The sequence below is a fragment of the Onychostoma macrolepis genome, chromosome 20, assembly GCF_012432095.1.
Source record: "Onychostoma macrolepis isolate SWU-2019 chromosome 20, ASM1243209v1, whole genome shotgun sequence".
Classification (NCBI taxonomy): domain Eukaryota; kingdom Metazoa; phylum Chordata; class Actinopteri; order Cypriniformes; family Cyprinidae; genus Onychostoma; species Onychostoma macrolepis.
In genome coordinates, this window is record NC_081174.1 from 30,570,408 (window position 1) to 30,583,058 (window position 12,651).

At 31.5% G+C, this 12,651-nt stretch overlaps 1 protein-coding gene across 1 annotated transcript in view; it reads right to left on the bottom strand.

Moving 5' to 3' along the window:
• dspb (desmoplakin b) overlaps positions 1-11,418 on the bottom strand; it is a 32,735-nt gene extending 21,317 nt beyond the window's left edge. The window contains exons 1-7 of the mRNA XM_058755987.1: positions 11,148-11,418; positions 8,315-8,405; positions 6,579-6,709; positions 5,527-5,686; positions 2,741-2,866; positions 1,850-1,927; positions 1,597-1,764 (exon numbers count right to left, since the gene is read on the bottom strand). Of these exons, the coding sequence (XP_058611970.1) occupies positions 1,597-1,764; positions 1,850-1,927; positions 2,741-2,866; positions 5,527-5,686; positions 6,579-6,709; positions 8,315-8,405; positions 11,148-11,332 (939 nt within the window). The 5' untranslated portion in view covers positions 11,333-11,418. The remainder of the gene's footprint in view (positions 1-1,596; positions 1,765-1,849; positions 1,928-2,740; positions 2,867-5,526; positions 5,687-6,578; positions 6,710-8,314; positions 8,406-11,147) is intronic.
• Positions 11,419-12,651: the final 1,233 nt, after the last annotated feature.

Below are 12,651 nucleotides of genomic sequence, written 5' to 3' on the forward strand. Positions count from 1 at the left end.
TTGTAACTTAACCACATGCTTTATAGGCTTTTTTTTTCAGTGCTATGTTGTTTGAGTAAATATTTACAAACAGTGAAATGTATTTGAGTATTGCAGGGTAAACTTAAAATAATTAAGTAGAAATTGCTCATCAAACTCAACCTGGCCACGTTAAATGTACTTATTTCCTTTGCTAATTTTACATAACTTAGTTAAGTAGATTTTACTTAATTCCGTATTTAAATTTTACTTAAAAAATCTGCATGCAAAATTTACTAAAAGTAAATTTAGTTTTACTTGTTTTTTTCAGTGTAGTAGAACATTGTAAGAAACATTTTGTAACCTTGAAGTAACATTATAATCATAACAAGAAAACTGGATATTTTAACGATCTTAAAATATTAAAAATAAATGTTGAATTAACATGATAGAATGTTAAAAATAACAAAAAATAAATATTCATTTATAGACGTTATATTTTGGGTGAAAATAAAGTTAGTTGTTTTTATAAGCTTTAAATACGGTTATAATCAAGAAAACTGATACATTTCAAAATTTAGAGACAACATTTTCACAACGTTTTTATAACCCAAATTTGTTACCTGAAGAAAAATCATCACTTAAGTATCTCCAAAACCTAAATTATATTCAAAATCCATGATAATACTACAGTAGTAAACACAGTCCACAAGAGGGTGCCGCAGATAAATAAATACAAACCCAACGGCACGGTGTTATGTTGTTCAATAAAAACAAACCTGCTCTTAAAGTGCTTTCATTTTTACTAACTAAATTGCATTAAAAAATTAAATTAAAATATTTAAAATTATTTAGTCATAGTTTTTGATCATTATATGGAAATGTGCTTTAAATTTACACCATATTTTCTCATGTTAAATTCTAAAATAAAATAAGCAGTGAAACTTCATATATGTTTTTTCATTAATATAACACAGCTTAAAGTGCTTCACCAGCACATCAACTATAAACACTTATTTTAGTTTATGGGAAATGAGTGCAAAAATTAAATCAAATATTTTCACACATTTTATAGATTAATTTAAACATGCATTTTTGTAAAAGCCTGAGCTCCTGATATAATAATAATAATAATAATATTACTTTGCATTCACTGTTGTAACACAATATTATTCACAGTGTGACTTACAATTCTGTCAAGTGTGTTAATTAAGTTCATTTGTGCATGACACAAGTTGTAATGTGTAAATGTTAAATGTCTGATTACTCTCATCTAGGATGCATTTGGACGAGTTAATTAACCTGCTAGTGCCTCAGTTTACCGGTGTTTATTCACTCTTCAGCTTCTTTAAAACATTAATGTTTTCTGTGAGTGCTTGCTATGCATATTAAATGCAAATGCACTTTGCATTTTTTTCAGGCATCTGATTTTATTATGCTGAGACCCCTGAACAGGGTTATTATCATTAACTAAAACATAAAAAAAAAAACATTTTCATCACTTGATTGAACGTATTGAAAAATCTTTAGCTTATTTTATTTATTTGCCAAGGCAATTTGTCTCATTCTGGTGTTGTTTTCACACACACTGATGAAGGAGTCAAGCGTGTTGTCAGTAATAAGTGTGTGTGCTCTTACTGAGAAGCTCTCCTGTTTCTGAGGGATGTAGACGTCGATGCTTTTGTCGCCCCAGTCGAACACCAGCTCCTCCTCCTCTCGGTCGTTCACCCACATGATCTGAGCGGAGATCTCCTCGATGCTGCTCCGCAGGTCCTTCAGCTGGACGCTCCGCTGGTACGAGGCTTTCTGAAGATCAGCACAGGTTATGTCTTAATAACTCTCTCACATGCTGGGAAATTAAAAGTCTGGATTTGATTTGAGCCGGTCTCACCTGTAGACTGTCCCATTCTTGCTCCAGCTTGTTGAGACAGGATTTGGTCTGTTCTGCATTTTGGTCTTTGCCTCGCAACTAAAGCAACAAAAAGGTGAAAATATACAGCAAATACTGCCATGATGCATTATACGTACATTAGATATATTACATATTGTCTATAACGTACTGTATAATCTATGTACTATCTATCTATCTATCTATCTTACACACACATGAAAAACTTAAATGTTAAAAAAAAATTACATGAAATCACACAAAAAAAGGAAATTGAAAAAAATGAATACAATTAGTACAATTATTTTAAGAAACATTAAAAAAAAAAAAAAAAAAAATTACATAACATCTAAAACATTTTTGCATATTGACACCCACATGTGAAATATCATGTTTTATTTGTTCTGTTTCTTTAGATTTTTAGGTAAAATATATTATATGAAATATTTAATAAAAATGTATACAATAAAAAATTATTTAAATAAATTAATAATTTTCTTTATAATATTTAAATAAATTAATAATTTTCTTAAAAAAGAAATACACATATACACACACACATATATATATATATATATATATATATATATATATACACACACTTTGTTTTGTTTTGTTTTTGATTATGAGGTGAGATATGACCTAATCATGTAATAAATCTCACTACAAACTCTAATCCTGAATTTTATGTGCTTAAAAGAAAACCAGGAGCATCATAATGCACAGTAGAAAAGATGGACAGTTATTAATCTGCCACAGATAAACGAGACTAATCAGACCATCACTTAAGCAGTCCAGCACTGATATGGCAGCCAGTAACAGATGTGTGTGTGTGTGTGTGTTAAAGGTCACGTCTGTGTTGTTTGATTGAGGAGGTTTGTGTGTGTAACTCACCAGCTCCGTTCGCGCTCGATCCACCTCCACACTTCTCTGGATGGAGCTGTGAAACGCACTGTGATTGGCTATCTGCTGCTCGATGGCCATCAAATCATCTCCCCACAACGACGTCTCTATCAGCCTCTGCACACACACACACACAGATTAAAACATGACGTTGCAGTAGTAGCAACACATTTAACACAGTTTGTTTTTGTTGCATTAAAACTAGTTTGGTATTATAATAAACACCCTGAACAACTAACAAAAATATACTCTAAGAACGTTTTTCTAATGTTCCATTTAGTTATGAAAACGTTATTTCTAAATGTTCTCGGAACATTCAAAATGTTTAAAAATTGTTTTTATTTATTTATTTATTTGTTTTTGTTATGTCCATTGTATAATTTTGCAAACATGACAGGAACATTACTTTTGAATGTTCTCACAATGTTCTTGGTAAGACAAACGTCCAACTAAAACAGTTCATTAAAACAATGTATAAATACTATTTTGGTGCTAACAAGTTCTGAAATTTTTTTTTTTTTATGTTATACAAACGTTGAGGGAACATTCCATTTTAGAATTCTTGCAAACATTATATGAATGTTACTGAATGTTCTCCGAATGTTCTCCGAATGTTCCAAATAAAGTAGCAACATTTTTTAAAATGTTAGACAAACGCCCAACTGAAACATTCCAAAAAAATCACTCCATGAACAATGTATAAACACCTTTTTTTTTTGTGACAACATTTAGTTATGAAAATGAATGTTTTCTGAACATCTTAAACAGTTTTTTTTTATTACGCAAACATTGAGAGAACATTTATTTTCATAATTTTGCAAATGCTATGAGAACGTTACTTTACATTACGAATGTTTTTTGAATGTTCTCTAAAAAAATCAAAACATCCACTTTTTAAATGTTTAAAATGTGTTGTGCTTATGCAAAAATTAAGGGAACATTCCATTTTAGAATTTTGCAAAGATAATGCGAATGTTACTTTTGAATGTTCTCTGAATATTCTGAAACGAGTAGTAACGTTTAAAAAAATATTAGATGAATGTCCAATTAAAATGTCTCAGAAAAAAACATCCCATGAATGATGTATAAACACTTTATGTACTTAATGCTTTTATGCAAACTTTTTATTTTTATTTTTTTATTTAGTTTGGGATACATTATGTCTGAAAGTTTTAAAAATGTTTTCTGGATACGCAAACATTAAGGGAACAGTTTATCATTTTGGTAACATTATGGACATGTTACTTTTGAATGTTCTCTGAAACAATCATTAGACAAACGAAAACATTCAGAAAGAAAAAAATCCATTAATAATGTTTAAATATCATTTTGGTGCTAATATTTTGAGAACATTAGTAAAGACCAGATAAATGTTCTATTAACATTACATAACGTTTGTCTGCTCATAACGTTACAGAACATTCTGAAAGGTTTCCCTGTTAGCTGTCTGGTTTTTTTCTCCAGCCCACTCAAAATCAGTGCGCTCTTCAGCAAGCGTCTGTGATTCATTAACGGTGACCTCCTGATAGGAGGGAGCGTCAGCCATGTTACTGACCCCTGCGGGAGCCTGAGGAATTCTGGGCTTTTAGGACTTGTGGGAGAGACTCGGACAGACAGACAGTAACGGTGGCGAACAGAGAGGCATGCTGGGTCTGATCTGAGTTTCTCTGTACAGGATTGTGTTCTCTGGCAGCACGCCACGCTCTAATCTCTAAAGATTCATTTCATCTGCTCAGAGTTTTTCTTTCATTTTCTCTCGCTCTCTCTGTCCTGGCAAACACTCACCCTGTGTCTTTATCTAGGCCTGACTGCACAGAGCAGCACTTATCTGTGTGCTGTTAAGTTGATGTCTATTTCTGGCACATCAAGCTGTAGTAGTAGCTCCGCCCACAGTAAAATCGCATTGGTTGAAAACCCTGCTTCACATAACTTAATATTAAACAACTATCAAGGACTGCACTAAATGGGTCAAACGTGACAGTAAAGACATTTATAATGTCACAAAAGATTTCCATTTCAAATAAATGCTGTTCTTTTGAACTTTCTATTCAACTGTGAATCCTGAAAAATAAAATGCATCATGGTTTCCACAAAAATATTTGGAAACTGAGCAGCAAATCAGCATATTAGAACGATTTCTGAAGGATTGTGACAGAAGACTGGAGTAATGATGCTGCACATCACAGAAATAAATTACAGTTTAAAATAAATTGACATAGAAAACAGCAGTCTTAAATTGTAATAATATTTCACAATTTTTACTGCATTTTTGATCAAATAAATGCAACCTTGGTGAGCAGAAGAGACTTCTTCCAAAAACTGACCCCAAAATTTGAACAATAGTATATATTTAGATTTTCTATATTTTTCACATTTTTTATTTTTATATATTTTAAAAATATTTAATATCTATATTTTTAAGTTATACGTTTATTTGCACTCATTTATTGTTTATGTGTTTTTTATATTTTATATTAAAAAATATATATATATTTTTTTACATTTTATCTTTTTGATGTTGCAGCCAGCCGAAATGGCTAAAAATAATATGTATTTCAGTCTTTTGATGATGTTGATATCAACTAGCCCATAAAAAGTACACTAAAGTCATTGCAATGTTTACAATGCTACTTAATTATAATCAGATAGATATTATCTCCTGCAAAAACCACCAGTGCTGTTTGACATGGAAAACTTGGCCCTTGCATGCATAAAACACTGTGCGAGACTGTATGGCACTGTCCTAAGCTCTCAGACAGAGTGTGAAGGCTGTTTACCCTCTGCTGAATGATCCAGGACATGGCTTCGGTGAAGCAGCGGTTGTGCTCTTCACGGCTCACGCTGCGCCGCATCGACCTGCTGCCCCACTTCTGCTGCAGCACAGGACTGTTCAGAGCAATGCTGAGATCGTGGATCTGCTCGGAAAATATATTCACACTGTCCACAGACACACAGAGAGAAGATAAGGTTACAGCGGAGGTGTGCATAGACAAGACACTTAAAGACAAAACATTCAGAATTATGCATTGCATATACAACACTGTTCAGAAGTTTGGAGTCAATCATATTTTTGAAAGAAGTCTCTTCTGCTCACCAAAGCTGCATTTATTTGATTAAAAATAGGGTAAAAATTGTGAAATATTATTTCAGTTTAAAATAACTGTTTGTTTGTGTGAATATCTGTTCAAATGTAATTTATTTCTGTGAATTTTCAGCATCATTACTCCAGTCTTCAGTGTCACACGATCCTTCAGAAATCAAAAATATTTCATATTTTTGTGGAAATCGTGATACATTTGATTTTTCAGGATTCACAGATGAATAGAAAGCACAGCATTTATTAGAAACAGAAATCCTCTGAAACATTATAAATGTCTTTACTATAACTTTTGATCAATTTAATGCACTTTTGCCAAATAAAAGTAATAATTTCTTTGAAAAAATAATAATATTACAGCACTATTTCCACAAAAATATTGTGCAGCACAACTGTTTTCAACATTGATAATAATCAGAAATGTTTCTTGAGCAGCAAATCAGCATATTAGAATGATTTCTGAAGATCATGTGACACTGAAGACTGGAGTAATGATGCTGAAAATTCACAGAAATAAATTACATTTTAACATATATTCACATAGAAAACAGCTATTTTAAATTGTAATAATATTCCACAATTTTACTGTATTTTTGATTAAATAAATGCAGCCTTGGTGAGCAGAAGAGACTTTTTTTTAAAAATGGTAATTATTTGAAAGGTTGGTCCAGTAGTGTACAGTATGTGTGTTTAGATGCGTAGCGGGTACAGTAACACCGGCGTGTGTCTCACCTCCTCACCACGCTCTCAGACGACAGGTTCTGCTGGTTCAGGTCCATAGCGAAGCCTCTGAGCTGCTCAGTGATGTCTGCAGCACACGTTATACAGTTCTGAACTTCAGCAAAAGCACTGGCATCTCCACCCTGCAGCACACACACACACACACCGGGAACAATAGAAAACCAGCCATCAGTAAAGCCCAGGATCAACAAATGCAAACACTCAGCCGTATCTGAGCAGCTCAGTGTGTGAGTTTAGGCATTCTGACTCGAGAACAAACACTCTGTGTTCAGTCCTCTAGCATCAATTCAGTTTAGTCATCATTAACAATAATAACGGCACACTTTGGCATGAAGTGACCGTCTGAATGACGTGTTTGTACATCTGAAATCAATGCTACCTCAATAACAAATCTCTTGCATGTAACCTCAAATAATAGTCCAGCAGTCTACAACACTGAAGAAATCAGCAGAAAATGCACGAGAAAATATGTGGATTTCTAGATTAAATTTGACAAACTTGAAACATTCGATTCTTGAACACAAAATGAATCAGATGGTGTTTGTTCCAAATGCATATGACTTACTTTCTTCGGTGGAACGCAAAAGAAGATATTCTGAAAAATGTTCACGCTGCTCTTTTACATACAATCACCACAAAAAAAAAATTTGTCTTGTAAAAATATCTAAACATTCTTAAATCATGATACATTTACTGGAGATGCAAAATGACTTTAGATATGAAGTTTTGTTTTCTGAAAACTGATAAAAATGAAGCGAGTTTATGCTTAAAACAAGAAAAAAAAAACTGCCATGGACTAATGGACTCCCATGGACTGATATTTTTTCTTGTTTTAAGCATAAACTCACTTCATTTTAATATCTTGTTTGTCAGAAAACAAGACTTAATACTATGTCATTTTACTTTTCAAGTAAATCCATCACGATTTAAGAGTCTTTATATATTTGCAATGGAAAAGACAAAAACAAAATACAAAATAAAACAAAAATACTAAGATTTTTTTTTTTTTTTGCAGTAATGAAAGAGAAAGTGACCACAGCTAGATTTTGAAAAAGCGTCATGTAAATGTAAAATGATATCATATATATATATATATATATATCATTATCAATTCTTTAATATAAATAAATCATTATAAAAAAATATAATGCACAGGGCTATTTATGATGCTTTTTTGCTTTTGTTTTTGTTCATGATATATTTTTTGCATTACAAAGAAGAAAAAGGTCATACAATACTCATGACGGTGAGTAAATAAGGATAATTGCATGTAAAGTAAATAATTTTCATATATATATATATATATATATATATATATATCTTTTGATATTTTACATGATTTATTTGGAATTGTTTGCATACATGGCGGCAAAAAAAAAAAAAATTATTATTTTGGAAAACTTTTTTTTTTTTTTTTTCCACTGCTGTGAGTATAACAATTTTTTTAATTATATAGATAAAATTGACAAGTCTAAATAAAGTACTAAAAATAAAGTATTATTTTAACACATGAAGTAAACACGTGTTTCACTTTCATTTTCTCTGAAGTCACTCAGTCAGGGACAAAAGTGTTTTTTTATCTGAGAAATGTCAGGTATGTGTGTGTGTGTGTGTGTGTGTGTGTGAGAGAGAGAGAATGCAGCAAACAGACTCATGGGAAAATCTACAGCTCATTTATGATCCTGTCAACTCCTGACATGAGACTAAATCAAATTCCTCATACTCACAGACTTCAGTATAAACGCTGCTTTGTCCAGGTAATCCTGACACTGAGCCTGTAGTAACGATATCTGCTGCTGCACAGACATCATGCTGGGGCTGATGGGAAAAAACAAACAAACAATTACATCAATCCTGCCACCTTCTTCACTTCTTAATTACATGCAACTATCAGCATCTACCAGCATTACAGACAGGGTTTTCACTGCTGACTGTGCAGTACTTCACTGACGGCTCATGAATGTTATCAGAAGCTCATCTGAACATTGACGGATTCATTGTGAATTATGAACAGCTTGTTATTCAGTGATTTACAGTGCTGCATTCCTCTGCCGCCCTGCGAAATCTCTCAGTCGAACCCGACGGGGCAGACCTCCTGCAAAAACAGCACAATAAATCTCCTAAAAACGGCTGGTTTTGGTTCCTCACTAATATTTACTGTATTATATTGCAGTATATTAAAGGCTACATATTTTCAGCTGAAACTGATGGTTTACAAACTTATCGTTGGTTATTGATCACTTATCTAAATAATAATCTATACAAAGAGTTTAATGTTCAGCTCCCATTGAAAAATGCCTTTTAAATATAAAATACATAAAATGCATAATTTTATGCATTAACATAAAATGCATAAAATAAAAAGTATATATATATATATATATATATATATATATATATATATATATATAGACATTTCATTTTTATTTATATACATTTTATTTATATAAATTAATTTTGGTGCATATTTTATTTATTAATTATTTTCATCACCATTTATATTTTTTTATTATTTTCATAACTATTTTTTAAAATTTATCATTCATTTCTTTATTATTTTTATACATTAAAAATGTATACATTTTATTTTTGTTTTTAATTTGATTTTTATATATATTTTTATTTATTTATATAAATTGCATTTATATACACTTTATTTGGTGCATTCTTTTACAATAATATCTTGACTAAGCATTCTGCTGAATTAAATGTTCTGGTGAAAAGTTCGAGAAATAAGCATTAGGCAAGAAAACAAATAAAAAGCAGCCATTTTTAAACTTAGATGAGCAGATGTGTCTGATTTGAATGGAGAATATACATATGAAAGCACAACAGGGTCGTTATTCATGTTTATGACCAGTAGCTGCCAAATGACTCATTAACTTGTGCGGGGTGCTTGGATACGGCAGGCAGAGCCTTTTCCCACAGGATCCTGTAAATATTGAGCATGCAGATCTACAGGACGCTCCGCACGTCTGAAAGTGCAATGTAAACTCGTGCAGAAACGGAAACAAAGGAGCTGCGCAGTATCAGCAGGGATTGTGTTACTGAATGACCAGCAGAGGCCTACATTTACACAACTACACCTCATCCTGACCACAACCTGTCTGACAAAAGACTGCAGCTTTATGAGAGCCTTTGATGTGCCTATTATAAACCTTTGAACCTCTTTTGTATTATGATACAGTTTCACCTTGATTGCACTAAACACTTTAGTTTTTACTCTGTATTTGTTTTTGTTTTTTTACAAAAGTCTGTTAAATTCTTCTTTTAACTTCTCTGTTTTAAATAATTAAATTAATATTTTTTAATTTTTATACAAAAACAAATCATAGAAAATAACTTTACATTTGTTTACGTTACATGTGCATGCTAGTGCTTTTTAATTTTTTTTTTTCAATTCTGTTAAATACGTATTTTAAATACTTCCGGTAAATACTTCTTTTCACTTATGTTTTGAATAATTAAATTAATATTTTAAATGGTAACACTTTACAATAAGGTTCATTAGTTAACTAGATTAGTTAGCATGAACTAATAATGAACTGCATTTTTACAGCGTTTATTAATCTTTGTTGATGTTAATTTCAACATTTAATAATACATTATTAAAATCTTGTTAACATTAGTTAATGCACTGTGAACTAACATGAACTAACAATGAACATCTGTATTTTTATTAACTAACGTTAGCGAAGATTAGTAAATACAGTAACAAATGTATTGCTCATGGTTAGTTCATGTTAGTTAATACATTAACTAATGTTTAACTAATGAACCTTATTGTAAAGTGTTACCTTTTAAATTATGTGATTGTTTCACATTATGTATTACATTAATTTTTGTATTTTTAAGCTTTTAGATTTTCTATATAAAAATTGCTGAAACTTTGCTGAAATTTTTATATTAGTGTCCGTGTTATATTCGCATACCAGTTCTTTTTTTATTTTTTAAATATTAAATTTATGTTTTAATTATTTGAAATTCTATTTTGTATTTTTTAACTTTCAGTTATTTTCTGTAAACTGGATGTAAAATGTAATGTAAAAATATTACATTAGTGTCCATGTTATATTTGCATATTAGTTCTTATTTATTTTCAAACTGCTCAATATTTAAAAAAATAGTTTAAATTAAATAGCATTTTGCATTATTTTTTATTTTGAATTTTTAAGCTTTTAACGTCTCTGTATAAAATGTGGTGAAACTTTTGCAAACAAAAACAATCGATAAAATACTTAAATTAGTGTCCATGTTGTATGTACATATTTACATGCATGTATTTTTTTAAATACTTTTAAACAATATAAATATCCAACATTGTGTTTGCATTATGTTTGTTTTGTATTTAACGCTGTTGTATAACTTGCTGAAACTTTTGCAAACAACAATCAGAAAAAAAAAAATTACATTAGTCTCCATGTTATATTTGCATATAGTGCATTTTAACGCAAACATTTAATTTAACTGTAATTATTATGTAGCCTAGGTTACATGGACGCTATAATGAAAGTGTTAAAAGAAAGAAAGTGAACTCGCCAGTAACAGGTGTTTACTCACACTTGGCCGGCGCTCATCGAGCCTCTGGAGAAGCTGTGGCTGTATCCCTCCACATACTCCTGATTCAACCCATTATTCCCCCGCTGCACCAGAACCTCGCTGCGCGCGTATGGATTGAGCTCGGTGCGCGATCCGGTGCGGCGTCCCATCATGTTGAGGCCGCGCTGCGAGCCGAACGTGCTCATGACTGCGAACAACGGCGGAGATTCAACACGAAGCTGAGCTCAGATCAATCCAGCAGTCCAGACCAGATCCTCCGCGCGGAAGAGCCAAAGTTTAGGATCTGAAGTCACACCCACTGAACCCTCCCTCCCTCGCGTGCCCAGAGGCGTTCCTGAGAGAGAGCTTCATCACATTCTGCACTGTGACATGCACTGGACTATTTTAACTACGTACTTGTTGCTAATTATCATGCATGCGGATTTATGACCTCAGATGAATTCATAAAGCATACACAGGATGTTTGCGCTTTCATAAATGCATTTGCAGCTCCTTTTAAGTGAACTGAAATAAAAAGTGCTTAAATAAACTTTAAATTTAGAGTGTAATTAAATTAAAAAAAAAAAAAAAGTGCAATGCAACTTTTCCCAACATGCATTTTGGCACCTCTGAATATTTAAGCAAACCATTAAAGTTAAAGACTGATGCACTTAATACATCTCTTGAATACTGAAAACACTGAAAAAAAGTACTTTTAATTAAGCACCTGTATTAAACTTTTCAACAATATGCAAAAAATTATTTAAAAAAAAAAAAAAACACTTGCTATTATCATGCATGCAGATTTAATCATAAACTATATACAGAATGTTGGCGTTTTCATTAATGCATTTGCAGCTCATTTTAAGTCAGCTGCAATAAAAAGTGCTTAAATAAACTTTAAACTATAAGAGTGTAATTAAATAAAAAAAAATAAAAAAAATTGCAATGCAAACTTTTCCCAACATTTACTTTGGCACCACTGAATATTTAAGCAAACTGTTAAAGTTAAAGACTGATGCACTTAATAAAGCTCTTGAATACTGAAAACGCTGTTTTAATCAAGCACCTGTTTTTAACTTTTCAACAATATGCAAAAACTATTTTTTTAAAAAACATAGTTGCTATTATCATGCATGCGGATTTATGACCTCAGATGAATTCATAAATCATTTACAGAATGTTTGTACTTTAAGTGAGCTGAAATACAAACTTAATCAATTAATGCTTTTGTAAGAGTAAAACTCAAAATGGTCAACAAAAAAGAAAAAGTGCAATGCAAACTTTTCACATCAGGTTGTAACTTTGGCAACTTTGAATATTTTAGCAAGTCATTATTAAAGTATGTTTTTGGTTCCAAAAAGTTCCAAGTCTGATGCATTTAATAAATCTCTTGAATACTAAAAACACTGCTATTTTTGGTTCCAATAGGTTATAGAATATATATTTCCACCTGAAGCTGATGGTTTATAAACTGATCCTTAGTTACTGATCACTTCCAATTAATAGCAACTTCAAACAACTT